The 25,510-nt window shown below is 44.7% G+C and overlaps 1 protein-coding gene across 1 annotated transcript in view; it reads right to left on the bottom strand.

Annotated features, from left to right (window-relative positions):
* Positions 1-24,365, bottom strand: part of LOC147904789 (Peptidase M20/M25/M40 family protein) — a 106,910-nt gene extending 82,545 nt beyond the window's left edge. The window contains exon 1 of the mRNA XM_087395480.1: positions 23,738-24,365. Within this exon, the coding sequence (XP_087251606.1) occupies positions 23,738-24,049 (312 nt within the window). The 5' untranslated portion in view covers positions 24,050-24,365. The remainder of the gene's footprint in view (positions 1-23,737) is intronic.
* Positions 24,366-25,510: the final 1,145 nt, after the last annotated feature.

The raw sequence follows: 25,510 nt of genomic DNA, 5'->3' as shown, positions 1-25,510 counted from the left end.
TCTCTTTGTAGATATGGATGGGAGATGGGGGCTACACGCTGTAGATTTTCCAAGAGGAAGAAGAGGAAATCAAAGAGCTAGGCATGCAAAAAATGCTACAGAAATTATGGCAAGACCCAGGAACAAAGATGGAATTCCACAAGCGATAGATAAACCCAATGGAGAAGTATGAAATGCAGGAATATCTCAGGGAGGATATCTCAATGTTCAAAAGGCACATATTCTGCAGGATAAGAACCAGATAGAGGTAGAAAAAGGTAGATGTGCCAGACCAAGAATCCCTAAGATGGCAAGAATCTGTAAAATATGCCTAATAGGAGAGAGACAAAATGAAGAGCATAAACTCCTTCACTCCAGGGCGTACATGCATATCAGCGAAAGGTTCAAGGAAAGGCACAACAGCAAAGACCTCAGCCTAACAGTCTTTATGAACAAACCAGCCAAGCAACTGGGTGTGTATCTTAAGGAAACTCTAAGACACCGATATGACCGATAGTTGGTGAAGCACATACTAACCACATAGGATTTACCAGAAAATGTATCAGTCAAATGTAAAAGAGCCACTATCATAATGATAGTGGCTTCTAGTCCCATGGATCCTATAGAGTCTCATGTGGACTTTAATAGAATCATATCATTTTAATAGAATCATTTCATTTCATCTCTCTCTCTCTCTCTCTCTCTCTCTCTCTCTCTCTCACACACACACACACATACAACCCTCTCTCACCATTTGCCTTTCTGAACGGCATGCCAGTCTACACCCTTGTGGAATACCTCCTAGTAGACAAGAGACTCCCCTCCCTCCCCAATCCTCATCCCGAGATGCTTGTTAGATTGACAAGCACGTCGTCGTCATTTCGTTTGCAGATGTTTGTTGCCGTCGCTAGCATCATCTGCTTGAACCTTCATCGGCTTAACGAATCAAGTATGGAAATTGTTCACAGTTGTAGGTGTCAATAGTGAAGGTCTTGCTTGACGAACGTTTGCCAAGCGAGTGATCTCAGAGGAGCAACGATTGGAAGATGGAGAGGCAATGTCATTTGCAAAAAGGGCAAATAGCAGAAATGAAGTGCGTGAGGCGATCTGTTGCAGATGAACGCTGATAATCATCGATAGCAGCGACGAACGAGCAAGCCATCAACGTGCACATCACACGCGTAACAACTTTTGCATATATTGCTTTGCCAATGATGCTTCTATCGTGTAATTGACGACACCATTTGCAAACCCACGATCTGCAACCGGTGACGGGGAATTCGGGTGAGAAGAAGTGCATGTCACCTACAAATAAAAAGTCACGTCAAATTGTCAAAGGGCAATAGTATGCATGTTGTTGCAAAAAGCAAAAGGCAGCACAACTATTGTAGACGGTAGCTTTTTTGTCAGCGTTCCTGAAAGCATTGGAATGCTGGAGTAAGGTGACTCGAGTCATCTAACAAGTGCTCGAGGGGCATATAAGGGTACTACAAAGAAGTTCAACCTGGTGTCCCTGCAACAAAGGCACACACAATAATATTTATCCCCCTGGAAACCCCATTTCGGCTAAATGGCAACTTGACCCCTCACCCTCACATCTATAAGTCCACCACAGGCCAGATGATTGAAGTAATGGTCAAGATGGAACAGGAAAACACCCAGCTGATCAGTGTTGCTGGTGGTAGAAAGCAGAGTAGCGCTGGGGTATGTTGAATTCAACACCATAGAACAGCAAAAGTAAAAACAACCAGAACATGGGTTTTGAGTACAGAGCAGGACAACAAAGTGCCAAAACTCCACATATCATCACTATTTGATGACCTGGTAAACAGTAAATTGGATGAGCTAACTGAAACACTAAGGGGAAAAAAAAAAGCATCAAGATAAAGCCCTAAACCTCAGAATAGTGGGGGGGGAGAAAATGAGGAAGAAATGAAAGAAGTCCTCACTAATGTCATCCAAAAGACAATGCATATCTCAGCTATAAAATGGCAAGATGCAAGACTTAGGATTGAGGCTCAATGAGTGAGAGGCTGCTCCCTGCTTGCTGAGCTACGACCCCCCTCCCCTGTTTCTACTTGCATCAGCTCTCCCACACTCCCCATTTGTCTCTCCTCCTCGCCCCGCCTCTGCGCCTCTGCCTGTGCTTCAGCTGCTTCTTCCCCCTTCTTTCCTCGCCATTCAAGCCCTTCATGCCTCTCTTGGATCTGTTTTGTGCAGGTAGTGTAGAAAAGGGAGTCAGGGCAGATTGGGGGAAGAGGATAGAACTGGTAGAATGAGAGAGAGGCAGGGGGAGAAGAAGAAGAAGAAGAAGAAGAAAAATATATTATCGTCCTTTGAAGACCAAAAATCGGCCTATGGGACCTGAAACAATACAAAACCTTACATACATAAAGACTCCTCCCTCAAAGGGGAGGGTAATAAGAGAAACTACCTTTATGTCTAGGTGAGTTTCTATGCTTGAAAAGCTTAGATACAAATGTTCCTAAAGCTGAGGGTGATGCCTTATGTAGCAAATCAGCCAGTCTGTTATGTCCCTCAAGAAGAGAGCTGAACTTTTTCCTAATGTGTGCATAGTAAGGGCATATCATTACCATGTGTTCTATTTCTGGCATACCCTGGACACATAATTGGCATATTCTGCTCTCTTGGCATGTCTTTCCATCCTCCTATTTCGATTTGCAGCTGGTGTGATCGGATGCGAAGTGAAGCCAAAGCCCTCCACTTATGCATTGCCATAGGTGTGCAAATGTACTTCTGCGTGGCTGACTCCTCTGCCGTATAAGTGGGCCAATATTGGGGGTTGATAAATGTGCAGTAGTACTCGAACTTATCTCTATTTTTAGCTGTTTGCCATTTCCTGTGTAGTGCATTCAGCAGGTCACGATGAAAAGCATCTTCATCTACCTCCTCTGGTGAGTAATTCAAGTACTCCTCTACCTCCTCTGCTGAGAAGAGAGGAAATGGGTAGAGGGAAAGGAAGAGAGAGGAAAAGGGGAGAGAGAGAAAGAAAGAAAGCTATATTAACATCCTCCGGAGGCCTCGCGGGCCTATGTGACAAAATACATCAAAAGAACATAACTCATACAAACCTCAATGGGCTGAAGCAAGGGGCACGCTAGGGCCCTTGCTGAGTACTATGCCAAGCTAAATAGCTCAAGAGCTCAAGTGAAACTCAAATGCGAACAAAAAGCTCGGACTCAGAAGCCGAAACCTAGCACTGTGGTGGCTCTCCGGTGAGCTGCGAAACCCAAAGAGAGAGAGATATATATATATATATATATTAACGTCCGCACGAGACCTCGTGGGCCTATGGGACAAAGTGCACAAAAAAAGTAGGCGCATACAAGCCTTAGTGGGCTAGCGCTAGGGTTTTACCAAGCTAATAGCATCACTTTTCTATCTGAACACCCTTATGTGACAGCTAGCACATGTAATTTTAAGGGCAAACCTCTATGGGAAGGGATGGCTGTAATAAAGGGGGTTATTTAGTAGTCCCCTAGTGGGAGTTATGGAGGCACTATGTAAGTCCAAATCCACGACTCATGAACACACTATGTGAGTCCAAATCCACGACTCATGAACACACTTTTTTTAAATGTGACATCTAATCCTATCTCCTCCCCTTCTTTCTCCTCCTACGTGCCTACTCCAAGGTCAGCGCGTGAAGGTCCAAGGTCAGCGCAGCAGCTCACACAAGTCGTGGGAAGCCCAAGACCAATTCGCATAGCTCGTGCAGCAGACTCTCCCTGTTCTACATTTTTGGGCAGACCTAGCACCGCCACTCCAAACCGTCTTCTTTCTTTAGCTCTCCTTTCAGCTTCGGGGCACCCCAGGCTGGGCTGAACCCTTGGCCCTCCTTGGGGGTTAGTTTCAAAAATGGGGTTCTCAAACTTGCAGAGGCTACTATGGCAAAGTCGAAGATGTCTGCCACGACCCCAACCAGCAAGCCAACATATTCTGCCATTGCAGCCTCGTCAACGCCCAGCCTCTATGCACTGAAATTCAAGCAAGGATCAGCTTAGACCCACAGGAACAGATCTACTACTTACAGCAAGAAGTAAGAGAGCTCAGGGTTCAGCTTGCAGACCTTGGAAGAAAGGTGAATGAGGAGACTGGCAGGATGCATCATGCTCAATTGGAGGAGAATGAAAAGTCACAGCAAGTGCCCAATCATCATGAGCAATGTGGGCTGCCTCTAGAGAATGCTCTGGAGTAGTAGAGGCATGTGGGTATGACTCTTCTGTTGTTTGCTCTTTTCCAAAGCAATGCGATTTTGACATTCAGTTATGAAATGAGCGTATGCACAGGTATCCAAAATGGGAATCTAGAGCACATAGACAATGAAGCAATCTCTTGCACAGCTCAACAAGAAAGTTTTGAATGCTCAATCCCTCTCAAAGGAGTTGCACGCAAAAATAGACATTTGACGCACAACCAGCCCCCAAGACAAGACCTTCGTACAACTTGTGATAATCAGCCCTTCACAGAAGCATCGACCTCCCAAAACCCATGTGAGGCTCACACATGGCCAACTCTTTCAACACACACGGGAAACTGAAAAGCCTTAGTGTTCAGCACAAGGCAATGTCTATTGGCTGCTGGAAATCTGCATCGATGATCATTCACGCCCATGTAAATCCATCAACCCGCAACAATCCCTCAAGAGCCTGGAAACAATGTACGTACAGATTTGTGACTTCAGCACCTAGCGTAGAAGACACCGTATGAACAATCCATACTCCAAGTCAGCTAACACAACGACCAGCTTCGGAAACATAGATAGCTGCTAGCTCTTGACAGTTCACAATCATACGGAATGGGTGCTTCATCTGTTGTTGACGCTCATGCCAAGCAATAGATTCCCATTCATTCTCCTCAGGTCGTTATGCATTTCCTAGAATTTTCCAGCTAGTGCAATCCCGCGTGCCATTTCTGAATACCTCAACCAACCCTTTTTTCCAGCCCTACCTGGATATTTTTCCACAGGAATTGCCAAAGCAGTCACCACCTCGACGCACAGTGGATCACCCAATCAAACTTATTCCCGGCAGTAATCCACCGTCGAAACCTCCTTATCGGGTTTCTTACACTCAAAATGAAGAAATCCAAAGACAGGTGACCGAACTACTCAACAAAGGTCACATTCGGCCCAGTCGCAGCCCTTTCGGATTTCCTGTACTACTTGTGGAAAAAAAGAATAAGTCAATGTGCCTCTGCATCGACTACCGAGCCCTCAACAAGCCCACTATAAAAAACAAGTTTCCATTGCCTCGCATCGATGACCTCTTCGATCAACTTCTACACGCAACACAATTCTCAAAGATTGATCTTCGTTCAGGTTATCATCAAATTCGCATACGAGAAGGCGATGAGTACAAGACAGCTTTTCGAACAAAGTATGGACACTATGAATGTTTGGTCATGCCTTTTGGGTTAAACAATGCCCCGGCCACATTCATGACACTAATGAACGACATCTTCAGGCCTTTCCTCGATAAGTTCGTCATCGTTTACCACGCTGACATCCTCGTTTTCAGCAGATCCCTACATGAGCACAAACAACATCTTCACCAAGTTTTTGAAGTTCTCCGCACAAATTCTCTCTACATCAACATTGAGAAGAGCGAGTTCTTAAAGACCCAACTCGAATATTTGGGACATGTTATTTCAGCTCAAGGCATCTCTGTGGATCCCAAGAAGGTCGAGGTAATCCGAAACTGGCCTACTCCTAAGAATGTTCATGATGTCCGCTCTTTTCTCGCATTGGCAAACTTCTACCATACAAAGGTCTATCAGTTTTTCGAAATCGCAGCTCCTATGTCCGAATTATTAAAAAGCACAGCAGTTTTTCAGTGGCTTCCCGAAACAGAGTATAGTTTCCAACAACTCAAGCAAGCATTCACTACCACACCAGTTATGGCTATTGCTGAGCCAAACCTTCCATTTGAGGTCATGACCGACGCTTCCGACATCGCTACAGTAGCAGTCTTGATGCAAGAAGGCAGAGTTATTGCTTTTGACAGCCATAAACATTCTGATATCCAAACCCGATACCTGGTTTATGATAAGGAGTTTCTTGCCGTTGTACATGCTTATCGCTCTTGGAAACATTATCTCATGGGAGCCGACTCGGTGGTCAAGACAGACCATCACTCTCTAAAGTATATCTTTACTCAGCCAGTCATGAACGCTCGACAAGCACGCTGGGTTGAGTTTCTGGCCAGCTTTCACATGACCATTGAGTACATTCCAGGACTACGCAATGTAGTTGCAAATTCTCTCAGCAGGAAACTGGAAGAGGCTGAAGAAGTCCTGCTGGAAGTCGTCGGCTTGCTTTCATTTGTTGACAAGATAAGCAAGATGTAACCATTTTGATGACATTGCTTTTCCTCTGAGGCCAGTAGTATGTTGCAATAGTAACCTATAAGTCTTGTTGATGCTTGGATGGTTACCATAAGGAACTACATGATGCTCTTTTAACAAAAGACGTCGAACATCCTTGTCATGTGGTACACAGACGCGATCTTGATAATACAGAAGGTCGTCCGTATAAGAATAGGATGAGAAAATCTTATGTTTTGAAGTCAAAGGTTGATCTTTTGAAAGAACTTGTACTGCTGTGCCGAAGTCTTTATCCTTGAAATACTTCCCTTTGAATGAATTCGGAACATCCACAGATAGTGTAGAGATTACCATAGCTGATGCTAGAGGGAGCGGATCCTTCTTTGAGAGGTAAAGATGAGTTCTGTTTTTTTGCAACTTAAAACTTGCAGATTGTTTCTGACTTTTGGTGCATCGCACTTAGTGACATTCTGTCTATGATGCAGAGTCTTTGAACCTTAGGCCTGCAAAAGAGTTCAAATATTTGAACCAGAGTGGGTGTATTGGCATTGACGACATTGATTACAGTGTTCAGTTTCATTCAGTGCTTGTGAGCAACACTTCTGAACTTTGTGGAGTAGGATACTTTTACCCTCTTTCTGTTAAAACATAGGGAAAAATACAGTGTGTGTTGAAATCTCTGAGATTTGCAGTTTTTTGATGCAGGATGCAATGTTTACGCTGGGAATCACCAAAGAGGAACAAAAATCTATCTTTACCGTGCTGGCAGCAATTCTTTGGCTTGGAAATATTACACTTACTGTTATTAATGATGCCAGAGATAATACTCAGATTATGGTAATTGTTGATCGATTGTCCAAAATGGCACACTTTGTTGCTTGCAAAAGCAGTGCACAGGCTCCGGACATCGCCAAACTCTTCATACAACACATCTTCCGACACCATGGATTGCCCAAGAATATCATATCCGACAGAGATCCTAAGTTTACCAGTCACTTTTGGATTTCACTGTTCGAATCTTTGGGTACAACTCTACTGTTTAGTTCAGCCTATCACCCAGAATCAGATGGCCAGACTGAAAGAGTCAACCAGGTTCTATAAGAAATGCTTCGACATTATATTCAATCACGCCTAGCAGCTTGGGAAGAGTATCTACCACTCCTTGAGTTTGCTTATAATAACTCTTTCCATAGTGCCATCAGCATGACTCCATTTCAAGCAGCTTATGGACACACTCCGATTGTACCAACAAATTTTGTACTTCAACATCGAGTGGCCCTAGCTGATCAACTGGTTCAAAAAATGCAAGACATTCTACTCCAAGTCAGGGATCATATGCGAAAAGCGCAAGAGCGGTATCAACGGTCTGCCAACAAACATAGACGTCACCTGGAATTTGACATTAGTGACATGGTGCTACTATTTGTAGCCCCACATCGCTATAAGACGGTTAAGTCTGTGTTTCCTAAGTTGCGACCAAGATACTATGGACCTTTCCGGATCATCAAGAAAAATTCACCTTTAAGTTACAAATTGGAATTACCACCATCATGGGGTAAAATCCATCCAACGTTTTATATTTCTTGGCTAAAGACGTACATTCCAGGCGATGAAGTCGCTCCTCCTGCAGGTGATTATGTCCCAAAAATCGAAGACGATTATGTTCTCCTTATTCCTGAGCGTATTCTGGACCATCGACAGCGAGAGACTCGACATCGACTTATCACGGAATTCCTTGTTCTTTGGCAAGATCTGGACAACTCCGACGCTACTTGGCAATCTAATGAAGACTTACAGCAGTACCCTGACATTTTACAGCAGTATTTTTAGAATTTACCGTGATATTTTCTACATCAGTTCATTATCTCCACCAGGGTCTTATTTTGAGTGGTAGGGGATGTCACGATCTGTGACGTGTTCCTTTCTCTATACCTTAGACTTATGGATGGTTTGATGAATGGACACTTGTGGAAGGGTATGCCCTTTCGACGGGACACTTCCTATAAGGCACGACCTTTCACAAGAGACATTCTATTGAAGAGACACTCCTATTGTAATGTACCCTCTCATCAAGGGTCACACCCTTCACAAGGGGTACACACCTCTTCATGCACATACACTTTGGAGTACACACCTTTTCATGTGTGACTTTTCACTCTCTATATAAGAGAGGCCCAATTGTATGGATGACACACTACACATACTACAGACACTCACGCAATACAATTATTCCTTGTTCTCTGCTATTTCAGTCTCCTTTCTGTTCCTTAGCACATTTCTAAATATATAAAATCTAGGATTTCTTACATAGGGGGCATAAACCGATGCAAATTCAAAAAATTTCCCTTGAACAAGGCATTGAACAATAATCCATGTACCATGGCGATCATTGAGAGCCACAACAGGTTGAAGGTTGTGCTTTACCAAAAAAGCCACACCAGAAAAGGAATGCTCTCCAACATAGAAGATATCATAACCAGCACAATGGCCTATCTAACCCGCATACATATGCTGATTATGCTCTTGCAAAGCAACTATATCACGCTGCAATTGCCTGATATACATCTAGACCAGTTTCCATTTGCGACCATTACACATTCCCTGTACATTGAGAGTAACACACTTCAGATAATCAAGCATATTTACAGTTATGGGACAGGTGTGTACACCAACTAACGGGTTGTCTACGTCTGCATTTCCACCTCAATGTCCGGGCCTCTGCCCTGGGATGAAGCATCAGCCTGAGGAGAGGACAAAAGTGCAGCAACTTCTTCTTCAGGAAACAAGGTCCGATTTGCAGCCACAGCAGCCCAGGTCAATCCAACACCAGAGTTTTCAGCAGGTGTTTTCCCATGAGAGGATGCACCACTCCAAGTCCGAGAAGGAAAAGGTCGTGTCACGATCTGTGACGTATTTCTTTCTCTATATTTTAGACTTATGGATGGTTTGAGGAATGGACACTTGTGGAAGGGTATGCCCTTTTGACAGGACACTTCCTATGAGGCACAACCCTTCACAAGAGACATTCTATTGAAGAGACGCACAACCCTTCACAAGAGACACTCTATTGAAGAGACATTCCTATTGTAATGTACCCTCTCATCAAGGGTCACACCCTTCACAAGGGGTACACACCTCTTCATGCACATACACTTTGGAGTACACACCTTTTCATGTGTGACTCTTCACTCTCTATATAAGAGAGGCCCAATTGTATGGATGACACACTACAGATACTACAGACACTCAAGCAATACAAATATTCCTTGTTCTCTGCTATTTCAGTCTCCTTTCTGTTCCTTAGCACATTTCTAAATATAGTAAATCTAGGATTTCTTACAGTGGTATCAGAGCAAAATTTTGCTCCTGCCTGTAGGAAATGCCCCCCACCTTCTAGCGCCAATCTGATACATTTCTTTCCGCTAGAAGGATATCTGTGCATGTTGTGCATGGAAGAGATGGAGAGAATGAGCGTAAAAATTTTTAGCGCCAACCCTGCCTAAAGTCATCAATGGCCTCTCCATCTCCCACACATCACGAGTTGATGTGAATGGACACGACAAAAATCGTGTCTTTTCATGTGCTTGGGCTGTCCCAAAACCAAGGGACGCACCTTTTCCACCATCGGACACACCTTTTGATGAAGAGTTTTGACTCCTCACCCAAGGGACACACCCCATCGTGGAAAAAAGGACACAGGACACCCCTTTTAAAAACAGAGACACACCCCTTCGTGAAAAGGTACACCTACTCCAAGGGTCACACCCCTTCGAATAGGCACACCTTTTGGCACCAAGAACCTTATAAAAAGGGTACCTAGAGGGGCTAAAAAGGAAAACCCAGCCCCATACCTTAGGTCTTACCCTAGACTACCCATGGGTTAATTAAACCCACACTTTAATTTTTGGCAACCACCCAACCTAGGCAGCCACAAACGAAAAAGGACGATCCATTTGACGCCCGTACGGATTTCTATCACGCAAGCTCGCCTCCCTTGACCGTACGGATTTTGGTCACGCAGGATCCGCCATGTCTCCACGCCATATGCAGACCCCCCCCGCCGGTTTGCTGCCCTGGGTTCCTGCCGGTCCTGCAGCGCTAGATCAGCGCCAGATCCCCTCCCCATGCTGCCGCGAATCAGCCCTTGGTAGCCAGCAGCCTGTTTCGCCATATGCAGCCTGCCCGCCCCCCCCCCCCCTCCTTTTTTTCGCCAGCCACCATACCTGCCTTTGCTCAGCAGTGGTTCAGCCCCTCTATCGCGATGCAGACAGCCTGTGAAACGCGCCCTATTGCTACCTTCCAATCCTGACCAGCCAGGCCGGCATCTGCTCCTCGCACCCCACAGGCACTTTTTCTCTGAAATCAGCACAGGAAATCTGCCTTTTCTGCACCCAGCCTCTGCCAACGCCTCTATCTGCCTCGACAGTCTACCAGGCACCTATTTCTGGTTCACACAGCCACGTCGATTTGCAAGGACTGCAACATGGACCTTTGGACTGTGATCTGCAGGTCTTTTCTACGCAACTAATTGGCAGATTAAATCTATGCCAGGTGGACTCTTTCCATTCTACTTCTAAGGATTCTCTTTCATGTTGTCATTTGACGCTTATTATCAAATTACAGCAAATGAAAGACGCTTCCTTAAAGCATGGAAACCCCTGGTAATTCACCTGTCCCTTCAAGGACATCTAAGGCATCATCTACCACACAATATCGTGTTCAGGTTGCACAACCAGCCCATTTCGGAGCTTTGGCATCGTGGGTCTTCTGTGTCACGTGCCCTCCTAGTGATTTGGACCACATCCTATACCTTCTGCGTGAGGCACCTTAGTTACATTACTTCCTCAGCACAGTCCAGGTTGTGTTCCACAAGACACGAAGATACCCACAACCCAATATTCCTCACGAGTTTGCTGTCCATCTTTGGAGAGATTTTTACCCCTCAACTTCAGCATCTCCAGGGTACTCTCCACCTCCTTCAGCTCCCAGATATCCTCCTATACAGGTTGTACCCTCCCCCAAGACAGTATTTACACTCTGAAGGCACTCCTCCTGGATATCCTCCACTTCCGACAGCAGCTCCTTATCCCTTCTCAGATCCGTGGACTCTGTAACCTACTCCTGTACTCTCATGAGTAGTAACACCCATTTCGGCATCACCAGTGTTACCTCAGACGGGACCTCCTTTACCAGATTTCCACGGGTGGTTCCATCCTGCCTCATCGCCTGCCCCCTCCAACATGAGCAATCTCAGGGAGCAGCCCGAATCTTCTTCCAGGAATGGTACACACTAGAGCGCAGGTTCGTGCTTTTCTCACGGGGACCTCAAAATATGTCGCAACGCTCGCGTGCAGCCTCTCCAGAAATAAGCGACTCAAGTCCAAAAAAGACCCCTGAAGTCAACTTACAAGGCGAAGCACTACTTCAACTTCAAATTTCCCAGCTTCAGGACAGCATCTCCAACTTGGTCCAGAAAGTCCAACAACTCCAAGATTCTCGTAGTACCACACATACAGAGGATGACGTGACGCAACCAGACAACTATGTGGACTCCTTCCCACCAGAGGTAGAAAACACTGAACTCCGTGCCCTCTACCGTTTACTCCAAGCTTCCAAAACTAAAAAACTTGACATTAAACTTCTGGAAGCCTACACTGGCCAACGAAATCGCCGAACAGTTGACCAATGGCTCACAAAATTGCGCATGTACCTGATACTGTTCACCTCACTGAAGGCAAAAAGATTGCCTTAGCAGCCTCCCTCCTCAAGGATACAGATTTCCTATGGTGGCAAAGACGCTTAAAGGACGGCAAAAGTGTGTTAACCTGGGAACGTTTTGAACACGTGCTCCGTAAGCAGTTCATACCTGCCAATGCGGACTTTCAAGCACATACAAAACTCCGACAATTGGAGCAAACAAGCTCCCTGTCTTCCTACATCTCTCAGTTCACCACATTCGTGCTGGAGATTGATGGTTGAACTTATTCCCGGCAGTAATCCACCGTCGAAACCTCCTTATCGGGTTTCTTACACTCAAAATGAAGAAATCCAAAGACAGGTGACCGAACTACTCGACAAAGGTCACATTCAGCCCAGTCGCAGCCCTTTCGGATCTCCTGTACTACTTGTGGAAAAAAAAGAATAAGTCAATGCGCCTCTGCATCGACTACTGAGCCCTTAACAAGCTCACTATAAAAAACAAGTATCCATTGCCTCGCATCGATGATCAACTTCTACACGCAACACAATTCTCAAAGATTGATCTTCGTTCAAGTTATCATCAAATTCGCATACGAGAAGGCGATGAGTACAAGACAGCTCTTTGAACAAAGTATGGACACTATGAATGTTTGGTCATGCCTTTTGGGTTAAACAATGCCCCGGCCACATTCATGACACTAATGAACGACATCTTCAGGCCTTTCCTCGATAAGTTCATCATCGTTTACCTCGATGACATCCTCGTTTTCAGCAAATCGCTACATGAGCACAAACAACATCTTCACCAAGTTTTTGCAGTTCTCCGCGCAAATTCTCTCTACATCAACATTGAGAAGAGTGAGTTCTTCAGGACCCAACTCGAATATTTGGGACATGTTATTTCAGCTGAAGGCATCTCTGTGGATCCCAAGAAGGTCGAGGTAATCTGAAACTGGCCTACTCTTAAGAATGTTCATGATGTCCGCTCTTTTCTCACATTGGCAAACTTCTACCATACAAAGGTCTATCAGTTTTCCGAAATCGCAGCTCCTATGTCCGAATCATTGAAAAGCACAGCAGTTTTTCAATGGCTTCCCGAAACAGAGTATAGTTTCCAACAACTCAAGAAAGCACTCACTACCACACCAGTTATGGCTATTGCTGACCCAAACCTTCCATTTGAGGTCATGACCGACGCTTCCGACATCGCTACAGGAGCAGTCTTGATGCAAGAAGGCGAGTTATTGCTTTTGACAGCCATAAAAATTCTGATATCCAAACCCGATACCCGGTTTATGATAAGTAGTTTCTTGCCGTTGTACATGCTTATCGCTCTTGGAAACATTAACTCATGGGAGCCGACTCGGTGGTTAAGACAGACCATCACTCTCTTAAGTATATCTTTACTCAGCCAGTCATGAACGCTCGACAAGCACGCTGGGTTGAGTTTCTGGCCAACTTTCACATGACCATTGAGTACATTCCAGGACTACGCAATGTAGTTGCAAATTCTCTCAACAGGTTAACTCTAGCATCACTTATGGTAATCTCTACATTATCTGTGGATGTTCCGAATTCATTCAAAGGGAAGTATTTCAATGATAAAGACTTCGGCACAGCAGTACAAGTTCTTTCAAAAGATCAACCTTCAACTTCCGAACAGAAGATTTTCTCATCCTATTCTTATACGGATGACCTTGTGTGTTATCAAGATCGCGTCTGTGTACCACATGACAAGACTGTTTGACGTATTTTGTTAAAAGAGCATCATGTAGTTCCTTATGCTGCCCATCCAAGCATCAACAAGACTTATAGGTTACTCAGTGCAACATACTACTGGCCTCATATGAAAAGCAACGTCATCAAAATGGTTACATCTTGCTTATCTTGTCAACAAATGAAAGCAAGCCGACGACTTCCAGCAGGACTTCTTCAGCCTCTTCCAGTTCCAACTAAAAGGCGGGAAAGTATTTCCATGGATTTCATTACAACACTACCACGATCCTCCAGAGGTAACACTCAGATTATGGTAATTGTTGATCGATTGTCCAAAATGGCACACTTTGTTGCTTGCAAAAGCAGTGCACAGGCTCCGAACATCGCCAAACTCTTCATACAACACATCTTCTAACACCATGGATTGCCCAAGAATATCATATCCAACAGAGATCCTAAGTTTACTAGTCACTTTTAGATTTCACTGTTCGAATCTTTGGGTACAACTCTACTGCTCAGTTCAGCCTACCACCCAGAATCAGATGGCCAAACTGAAAGAGTCAACCAAGTTCTGGAAGAAATGCTTCGACATTATATTCAGTCACGCCTAGCAGCTTGGGAAGAGTATCTACCACTCCTTGAGTTTGCTTATAATAACTCTTTCCATAGTGCCATCAGCATGACTCCATTTCAAGCAGCTTATGGACACACTCCGATTGTACCAACGAATTTTGTACTTCAACATCGAGTGGCCCTAGCTGATCAACTGGTTCAAGAAATGCAAGACATTCTACTCCAAGTCAGGGATCATATGCGAAAAGCGCAAGAGCGGTATCAACGGTCTGCCAACAAACATAGACGTCACCTGGGATTTGACACTGGTGACATGGTGCTATTATTTGTAGCCCCACATCGCTATAAGACGGTTAAGTCTGTGTTTCCTAAGTTGCGACCACGATACTATGGAATTACCACCATCATGGGGTAAAATCCATCCGACATTTCATATTTCTTGGCTAAAGACATACATTCCAGCCGATGAAGCAGTTCCTCCTGCAGGTGATTATGTCCCAGAAATCGAAGACGATTATGTTCTCCTTATTCCTGAGCGTATTCTGGACCATCGACAGTGAGAGACTGGACATCAACTTATCACGGAATTCCTTGTTCTTTGGCGAGATCTGGACGACTCCAATGCTACTTGGCAATCTGATGAAGACTTACAGCAGTACCCTGACATTTTACAGCAGTATTTTCAAAATCTACCGTGATATTTTCTACATCAGTTCATTATCTCCACCAGGGTCTTATTTTAAGTGGGAGGGGATGTCACGATCTGTGACGTATTCCTTTCTCTATATTTTAGACTTATGGATGGTTTGATGAATGGAGACTTGTGGAAGGGTATGCCCTTTCGACGGGACACTTCCTATGAGGCACAACCCTTCACAAGAGACATTCTGTTGAAGAGACGCACAACCCTTCACAAGAGACACTCTATTGAAGAGACATTCCTATTGTAATGTACCCTCTCATCAAGGGTCACACCCTTCACAAGGGGTACACACCTCTTCATGCACATATGGTACTTTGCCTAGAGCACCAACACACGAAGCGGATAACATAGCAAGGGTTGAAGATCCCATACTCCATGTATTAAGAACAAGAGGTGCAGGATGCATTTACCTAGATATTGAACCGAGATACCAAACCCCTCCAAGGTAGACAGAGTAGCTACCAGAGGCCATCCAGAGGAACAGTGCTACAATACAAGAGCACGCCCTCGATCAGCGTTACCAATCTGCTCGTAAGATAAGGAATGAGCCCTTCACCGAGATCTCGCTTCCATCGGAGACCGTGAGAGCTACAGCCCAACTGTCACTGATTGGTGAACCAATAGATGAGCAGAGTTCGCTTACCACTCTTGAAGACTAATGATAGCTGAAGGAGAAATATATATCACCAAAGGAACTCAATACAAGATAAGAGATATCTGAGAAAGAAACTGTGGAGGGAGCAAACAGCAGTCCTCCAGAACAGCCAACTGAAGTGGGCTCTGCACTAGCTCCACTAGCTGGAACTGAACTAGATCTAGGTCAGCAACCTATTGCTAGAAGAGCAGAGGTTTGCTTCAGATCTGGAGGAAATAATACAGCAGTAGAGAAATAGGTCAATGCTGATCTGGAGCAGCAGCAGGAGAGGATGATGAAGTGGAGACAGAGGAGGCAAAGATGCTGGAGCTGAAGCAGAGGAGGCAGAGATGCTGGAGCTGAGGCAGAGATGCTGGAGCGGAAGCAGGAGTGGAGGCAGAGGATGCTGGAGAGGATGCAGGAGTGGAGGCAGAGGAGGCAGAAATGCTGGAGCGCAGGTGTGCAGCAACCTGTTCCAACAAGAGGTGAGTGAGTAGCCAGGGGGCTACTGCCTTTTATAGGCTTGACCCATCTGGTCGGCCAGTTCTAGTCGGTCAGGTCGGCCAGTTATGGCCTTTTTGGCCATTTGTTTGGCCCTGGTTCATGTGTTTGGAGATTTGCCAGTTTTGGCCTTTCTGGCCATTTGTTTGGCCCTGGCCTCTGCATTTGGAGATTGCCCGTCTTAACACAGAGCAAGACATGGACCATCTACTGGCCATAGAAGAGAGGAGAGTGCTCCAGCAAAACCTGATGGTGCTCCTCATCAGCCATGATGATCTCAAAAAAGCCCCTCGTTGCATAATAAGCTTTTTTAACATAAGAACCACCTAGGGTTCGAGTCAACCGATTCCCAACATCTGCTGCAGCAGGCATTCGTCCTAGGAAGAAAATTATAATGGCATGCGTTGCATACTCCTTAACTGGATCAAATATATCATCCACTTCCACCATAATGCCAGTGGTGAGAAGTGGATCTTTCAAACCTTTGTGGGTGTCTTCAAACCCTTTATGCATAACCTCATAAACAAGCTGAGCCTCAGCAAAGTCATGAAGGAAATCATCTGAATCCATCACCTGTTTTTGTTTCTTGTTGGAAACTGACTTATCTTTGTGAAATATTTTCTCATAGGAATAATCCGCCATTCGAGTTAAGAAAAAGACATGGAAGCAACAACGCTTTACAAGGAGGAAAGCACAGCACGTACAAAACTATACGGATTTTCCCTGGCCGTACGGACAAAATCGTATGGATTTTTAACAATACGGAAAAAAAAAATCCCCTGATAGCAAAACTGTACGGATTTTTTTGATTGTACGAACAAAATTGTACGGACTGTACAGACAAAACTATATGGATTTTTCTTGGCTGTACGAACAAAATCATACGGATTTTTGACAGTATGAAAAAAAAATCGCATTTTCTGACAAAGCGTACGGACACAAAACGAGCGTCAAACTGAACCTCGAGGACGCCAAACTGAGGGAGAAACAAGCAGTTTGCAGCGTGGGAGCACGAGGTCTAGCACAGGATCTCACACACACACACAGCGACCCACTCCAAAGAGGATCTATTCCAGTTTGCAGACATTGCAAGTTAAGGACAACAAAGGCACAAATCGCTGCATTTCATCAAGCCATAGATCATGATTTCAGCTTTTAAGCAGGAAGGGATGTCGACTGTCAGCATGTGGACCTTTAAGTGTTTTTATTGCATTTGAGCTTCATACACAGTAGTACTTAGTGAAGGATCGTTTGAAAATAGAGAGTGCAGGTTGCAAAAAAGTCGATGGATTAGCCGTCACGTCAAAACTAGAATAATGAAAAATAGAGAGTACAAGGTACTTGTACCTAGACCTAAGACTAAGTGTCCTAGGTGTCACATAGGACTAAGTGTCCTATGTGGCCTAAAAGGTACTAACACTACAAGTGCCTACATTTATGCCTACAAGGCACATACCATGGCCTATAGGGCATCACTAGAACCACCAGGAGATGGCCTACAAACCCCCCTCCATGGGATGGGCTGAAGTACTCTGGAAACGTCTCAGAATACCTGGTATTTTCTGGTCATGGTGACACATGTTCATCCAAAAGGATATAGCCACCTATGAATGTACAAGGGATGTCAGATCATGTAACAAACGGAACCAAGTGTAAAGCCTGTCGGAAGACTTCGAACTTGGGACGAGGAAGTGCCTTTGTAAACATATTTGCTATGTTGTCCTTTGTGGGAAGATAGGACAACTCTATGTCTCCTGCTGACAACCGCTCCCAAACATAATGATAGTGAGCTTCAATATGCTTGGTACGCGCATGAAACACTGGGTTACGCGCAATGGCCAAAGCACTCTAGCTGTCAGTGTAGACAATAGTGGAGGATGTCTGGCAAATACCAAGATCTATAAGTAATTGTCGAAGCCAAACACACTCTACTATAGCGGTGAAAGCTGCCCTGTACTCAGCCTCACAGCTAGATGTGGCAACCGTTTGTTGCTTCTTGCTGAGCCAAGAGATACATGAATTGCCAAGCAAAAAGCAATTGCCAGTATGTGACACTCTAGTGTCAGAACATCCTGCCCAGTCACTATCCATGTAAGCATGCATGGTAAGTGAACCCTGAACACCATAGAAGAGGGCTAAATCCTGAGTGCCTCTGAGATATCTGAAGACTCTCTTCACTGCCTGCCAATGCAGTGAACTGGGAATGTGCATGAATCTGCTGAGCTGAGATACTGCATATTGTAAGTCAGGTCTGGTGTGACATAAATAAATAAGGCATCCAACAGCTTGCTAATAAAGAGTGATATCACATGGTGGGCTCCCATCATGAGCTGAGAATTTGAAGCCAGGGTCCACTGGAGTAGAGATTGGCTTGCAATCCTCGAACTGAAAACGATCAAAGAGCTGTCCAATATACTTGGACTGAGACATCATGATACCCCTCAACATGAGCAAACTGAATGCCCAAATAATAATGGAGCTGTCCCATGTCTGACATGTCAAAAATCTGCTGCAAATCAGCCTTGAAAGCTGCAATTTGCTGAGTATCTGGGCCCGTAATGAGCATATCATCCACATATAAAATCAGCACTAAAAAATCAGCCACTCCCACGGACATAAAGAGTGGCTTCTATGGGGCTATTCTGAAAACCAAGGGATAGTAAGTGTGCATGAATTTTGGCATACCATGCCCTAGGTGCATGCTTCAAACCCTAAAGGGATTTTCTAAGCCAGCATACCTTATTTTCAGAATTAACAACCTCAAAGCCAGGAGGTTGTGTGACATATACTTCTTCCTGTAGATCCCCATGAAGAAAAGCAGTATTGATGTCAAGTTGGTGCACTTGCCGATGATGATGGGCTGCAATGGCAATGACACATCTAATGGTAGTAATCATGGATGTAGGAGCAAATGTCTCCTCAAAGTCAATGCCTTGTTGTTGGGCATACCCTTTTGCAACAAGACGGGCTTTGTATCGATCTATGCTGTCATCATATTTCCTTTTTAATTTGTAGACCCACCGGGTTCCAATGGCATGCTTGCCGGGAGGGAGATCTACTAATTCCCATGTGTCATTTTTAGCAATGCCCTCATTGCATCCATCCACTCTTTGCTGTCAAAAGCATCTTTATGGCACAGAGGCTCTTCATTGCAAGCTGTAGCAAGGAGTGCACACTCAAGAAAGTGACCATGCTGTCTATTCCCCGATCTTGTCCGGGCAGCAAAAGGCTGATCTTGTTTGCTGTCCCTCAATGTATCAAGAAGCATCATGAATAGTGGGATCATTTTGTGCTGGAAGAGAAACCTGCAAATCAGCATGGGGTAGTGGCTGATTATTGCTTGGTGGAGGGCCTCCTGGCCTGCAGGAGGCTCATGTTGCTGGTCAAAGTCCTCTTCTGAGGATGGCAGAGGTAACCAAGATTCAAAGGCATCAAACATGTCAACATCTGACTTAGCTTTGCAGTCCACAAGAGGAGAAGCTGAATGTTCAGCAAAGATTACATCTCTACTGACAATAATCTTCCCAGTATTTGGTTGATATAACCGATACCCTTTGCTCTCCTGGCTGTAACCAATAAATATGCATTTGATTGCCTTGTCATCAAGCTTATGTCTCAGCTGAGATGGTACATGAACATATGCAAGAGACCCAAAAACTCTCATGTGTGAAAGTGAAGGCTTCTTGCCTTTCCATGCTTCATAAGGTGTAACAGTCTTCAATGCCCGTGCAAGTGATCTATTGAGCACATAGTTGGCACACATCACTGCATCAAGCCAAAATTTATTGGGCAAAGACTTGGCCTTAAGCATGCATCTGGCCATCTCCATTGTGGACCTGTTTTTCCTTTCAGAAACAGGATTCTGCTGAGGAGTGTAAGGAGTAGTGCATGAGTGAATAATGCCCCGTGAAGACAAAAATGCATCAAACTCCTTAGACATATACTCTCCCCCCTTATCTGTGTTGAGGGTGACAAGCTTGCATCCTGATTCATTCTCAACCATATTCAGCCACCTCTGAAAGCATAAGAAAACTTCAGATTTGGCTTTTAAAGGATACACCCAGCAATATCTTGTGAAATCGTCAATGAGAGTCATGAAATATTTGTACCCTCCAATGGCATTTGTCCTCATTGGGCCACAGACATCATTGTGCACTAGCTGTAATTTCCTTTGTGAGAGTGTTAGACAATTCTTTTGAAAAGGAAACCGATGCATCTTACCCAAAAGACAACCCTCACACACATGTTTGGAAACTGTGTGAGTTTGAGGTACATCATTTGCCATCTACTGTGAATGTAGCTTTGCAAGAGCTCTATGATTGAGATGGCCCATTCTCTCATGCCAAAGATGAGTTTCAGCAAGCTGTAAATCTGAAATAGCCAATGCTTCAATAGAAAGTGCAGCTGAGTGATGATCAAGGTGATAAAGCCCTTTTTGCAAAGTGCCAGTGAGAACTATGGCATTGTCATCACGAAGATCATAAACTAGGCATTTGTAGCCATCAAAAATCACTCTGAAACCTGAAGTAGCAATTGCTGAAATTGAGATCAAGTTGACTTCAATTCCAGGCACAAAGAGAACATTTTGTCAAAGTGACAGGATGACTTGAAATAGATGTGAGCTGCACATCTCCGATTCCTTTTACAGCATAGAGCTTCATTACTTTGAGGACAATAAGGTTAAACTTGATGTAGCAATGGTGGATTACAGAAAGCCGATGGATCCTAATTTAATAGCATGAGAGGCATTAACTGTCAATCCTGCTTTCTTTTTCTTCGAAGCAATGCGCTTCCTGCATTCTGAAATGTCATGTCCACGCTTGCAACAATAGTTGCATCTTTTCTTCTTTGACTTATCTGCTGTATTTTTAGATGCGTGGGAGGAATTGCAGCTGCTATGCGCAGATTTTGGCTTGCCCATAGGCTTGGAAGCCTTGCCTCTTCCTGTCCGCTGTGAAGCAAATGGCATTAACTGTCAATCCTGCTTTCTTTTTCTTCGAAGCAATGCGCTTCCTGCATTCTGAAATGTCATGTCCACGCTTGCAACAATAGTTGCATCTTTTCTTCTTTGACTTATCTGCTGTATTTTTAGATGCGTGGGAGGAATTGCAGCTGCTATGCGCAGATTTTGGCTTGCCCATAGGCTTGGAAGCCTTGCCTCTTCCTGTCCGCTGTGAAGCAAATGCATGATCAGGAATAATGGCTTGTCTATTAGCTCTACTGTGCTCTTCCTGCAAAAGCAAAGTAACTAGCTGATCAAAAGAATAGTGGTCTGGATTACCCATGGCCACTAATCGAAGGGTTGTAGCAAACCCTTGATATGTATGTGGCAATCCATTCAATGTGGTACTAACAAGCTGTGAATTTGGCACCATCTCATCAATGTTGGCAAGTTGTTCCATGAGGTCCTTGACCTTTGTCAGGTATGCATCCATAGAGTCACCTTCATTCATGCTGACTTCCTGTAATTGCCTTCTCATATATGCAACGCGTGCTTCATTGCGAATCTGATAGAGAGAGCCAATTTATCCCAAGCATCCTTTGCTGTCCTGCAAGACCGGATGTGTGGAATAATGATTCTCTTGCATGATAAAGCAATGCATGAATGTGCATTTGCATCTCTTGCATCCCATCTTGACTGTTCCTGAGTTGGAAGAGCAGCAGCAGGAGTGCTAGAAGATGAGGCATCAGGAGGAGTACCCCCTGCAGAGGGACCAGCAGTAGAGGCAATCACTGTAGCATTGGCTGGCCTCAGATCAACCCCAGAAACAATATTCCACAAATGCCTTGCAACAAGAATATGTTTCATGAGATAAGACCACATTGGATAGTTGGTGCCATCCAACTTATCATCTTCACGAAGAACACCAAATAGATCTTGATTGTTCCCAGCCATAGCAAATGTGATACCCTGAAAGAGACCTGAAAACCCAAAAGCCTCAAGGCTATCATTGCAAAAGCTGGCTGTCCAAAAATGACAGCAAATATCTGCAAATTTCCAACCCAAATCAAAGGGCAAATGCACATCTGACCCAAATGTGACTGTGGCAGGCAATGTTCACTGCAAAAACAGCAAATCTGGCAAAAGCCCCAAAATTAATGAGGGCAAATAGGCCAAAAAGAGGGCAAATGCAGAAGAGCGCCAAATTTTGCTGAGATTTTTGCAAATGTGACCCAATGTATAAAAATATGACTCAATGTTCTGCAGAAAAGACTCAATGTCCTGCAAAAGTGATTCAATGTCCTCCAATCTGACCCAATGTATTGCAATCAAACAAGAAATTGCAGAAAGGTAGCCTCAAGGCTTGCAACTGCAAAATTAGGACTTGTTGTCCACAAGGTGACTGCAAAAGTGCAATTGTCCCAATGTATAGACCTCAAGAGGGAGGCTTTCCAAACTCTTGAAATAGCTTGATAATACTTCAAACAGTGAAAGGAAGGTAAGGACAGCAAAAGCTCTCAAAAGCCCCAAAGTTTGAGAATGTCCTGTAAGGTACGAGCTGTACGAACAGAGGAGGTACGTGACAATATGAAACACACATGACTGTACAAAAACCAGTACGAAGCAACGTGTACGACTGTACGAAAGCTGTATGGAGCAAGTACGAGACCTTATGTACGACTGTACTGAAGATGTACGGCGCAAAACTTATGTTGTATGGAAGCCTGGTGTACAGAATCACATGTAGTCTTTAATTTTGTACGATAGATTTTCACACGTGGCTGTACGACGATGCAAGTACAACTGTACGAAGCTCAATACAAAGCATAGTGTACGTTTGTACGGCGGCGCATGTACGAAATGCAGTACAGAACTTAGTGCGAAGCAGTTTGTACAACGGGCGTACTGTGTGTACGGGAGTCCGTACAATCGTACGGACTATACAAATGGAGAAGCAAGTAGGCTGAGGAGAGCTAGTACAAATCTAGGAGCAGGAGACGAGTCAAAACGTGGCTCTGATACATTTGAAAAGAGAGAGTGCAAGTTGCAAAAAAGTCGATGGATTAGCCATCACGTCAAAACTAGAATAATAAAAAATAGAGAGTACAAGGTACTTGTACCTAGACCTAGGACTAAGTGTCCTAGGTGTCACATAGAACTAAGTGTCCTATGTGGCCTAAAAGGCACTTAACACTACAAGTGCCTATATTTATGCCTACAAGGCACATACCATGGCCTATAGGGCATCACTAGAACCACCAGGAGATGGCCTACACTTAGTTCTGTAGTGGTTCATTTATTGTGAGGCACTAGTCGCAAGGAGGAAACAGGCAGTTTTACAATAGCTCACTCCAAAACATATAGTACGCGTGGCTTTCAAAACTCATTTGTAAAGCAGCCCGTATTTCGCTTTGTTAAAGAGCCTGGTCCTAAAGACTGGTAAATGTGTAGATCTGCATGATTGGCAAATGTGTTCTGCTTATTAAGAAACAGAGAAGACAAAGCAGGGTCCAGCTAGATTGTACGCGTCAAGTTTGAAGTTATCGTCACTCGAGTTTCCTATCTGCTCACTTCACAAAACTTACTTCTCGACCGGATCTGATATTCATTGAAAGATAGAAGTAGATGTTGATCGGAGACTCACCCAATCCTCGGGATTGGCGGTAACAACGTCCATGTGACAACCCACGAAAGACAAAATCTTTCCGTCCTGGGTACCAGGATATTCAATTATGAGGTTTCCTCGACCTTCGGCATAGCTGATGTGCTGCAAGATCAAGGGACCGCCTTCCTCGACGCTAAAGGGCTGCAAGACGTCGAGGACATGGCGAACAGCGCGATCTTCTTTGGGGATGAGTTCGGGAGGATTGTTTTGGAGATGCTTAGCTTCACCGATGAGCTTGGAGAGCAATGGAAGGAAGACGTCGGGACAAAGCTGGAGCTCGCCGAGAGCCATGGTGTTAACAGCTCCTTGAATTGTGAATTGTTGTTGGCATCACTCGAGCTGAATAATTTATTAGGTTTATTTCTCAATTTGGATTGGTTGGGATGAATCGAATGGAGCGATTAAGGTAAGCTAGAATATTGTAAGCTAGAAGGTTCGGAAGAGGTCGACGTGGAGGTCTAGAATGTTCGGCCGCTGCCGACCTCAGGGAGTATAAGATGAGGAGGGAAGGGGAGGGAGAGTTGAGGGGCAAGGCATGCTGAGTGGAGTGCGGCTGAGAAGAGGAGCGGTGAAGGTAGAGGGAGTGGAGAGGCAAGGTGACGAGGCACGAGGTGAGGACGAAGGGGGAGTGGAGTCCATAGGAGCTGATTAGTCTTAACTCTCGTGCTTGGTTCCCACTACCCACCCCACACACACAAGAGCGTCCCGAGTGTCATCATCCACACCAACACACGGTCATCAAACTGCTAATTTGTGTCATTGGCCTAGCCGTTGGTGGAGAGGGAATGAGGAGTTGGCCATGGCGTCGGTAGCCTTCGTGGGACAAACACATATTTTTTGTGAGTGTCCGAACTCGTCGACCATCTCAGTATGAACGGTTGTTAACTTTTATATTTGTATTTGAATGGTTATGGTCACTACCTGTAATCTTTTGTTTAAGGCTCCTAAGAGCCTCAAATTGAACAAAAAGAGATTACATAAATGCCTTAGAGACGAAAACATTACATCTAGTGAGCCAAAAGATCGTTCAGCTCGCCCAAAAGATTACATCCAACCATTGCTGAGAGCCTTGTCTGAGCAAGAGGGAGTTTGTACAACTCAGTTTTCAGCCATTCTAGCTTGTTGCATTAAAAAGTTTTAGGGAGCCAAAGGAGGATATGATGGAGAGGCTAAAGACCATGCACATTGCTAAGACTCAGATTATGGCCCCCCCGGCAAGTCAAGAGTACTCTGCTATGAAAATATTGAGGGCTTCATCGACATCTAGGGGAAACACACATCCATGGAGAGGCCCTCTGTGAGCATGTTATCCAAGGTGATGACATTCAGATATGTGAGGAGTTGCCTGTGCAAATGAAGGGTCTCCACTAGTGCAAGCATTTTCATTCCACGCAAATGCAACACAATCACCTTATTTGAGAAGGCATATATTATTAGGATCACAGAGCATCGAGGGGGGGACCAACTAGGCATGTTGAAGATGAGTGGGTGAGTAGAAGATGAGCAGGGGAGTAGATGTAGTGATGAGAGTTGGAGGAGGGAGCATGGAGCAAAGTAAAGCAGGGGCAGAAAAGAGATAGAGGATAGAGGAGGGGTGTGGAGCAAAGTAGCAGAGCATGGGTGGGATCAGAGCAGCGTAGTGAATGCCAAATGCCACGGATCTTATATATATTATAAAGTTCGAGCTATCGTGGTGGCTGGAGCCCGGGGTTCCATCCATATTAATTACAGGCCACCGCGGTGGAATCTCGG

This window comes from Dipteris shenzhenensis, chromosome 2 (assembly GCF_047967505.1).
Source record: "Dipteris shenzhenensis isolate YYH24624 ecotype China chromosome 2, Dip_SZ_1.0, whole genome shotgun sequence".
Lineage (NCBI taxonomy): Eukaryota > Viridiplantae > Streptophyta > Polypodiopsida > Gleicheniales > Dipteridaceae > Dipteris > Dipteris shenzhenensis.
The sequence above is the reverse complement of the archived record's forward strand: the minus strand, read 5'-3'. Positions and strand labels throughout refer to the sequence as shown.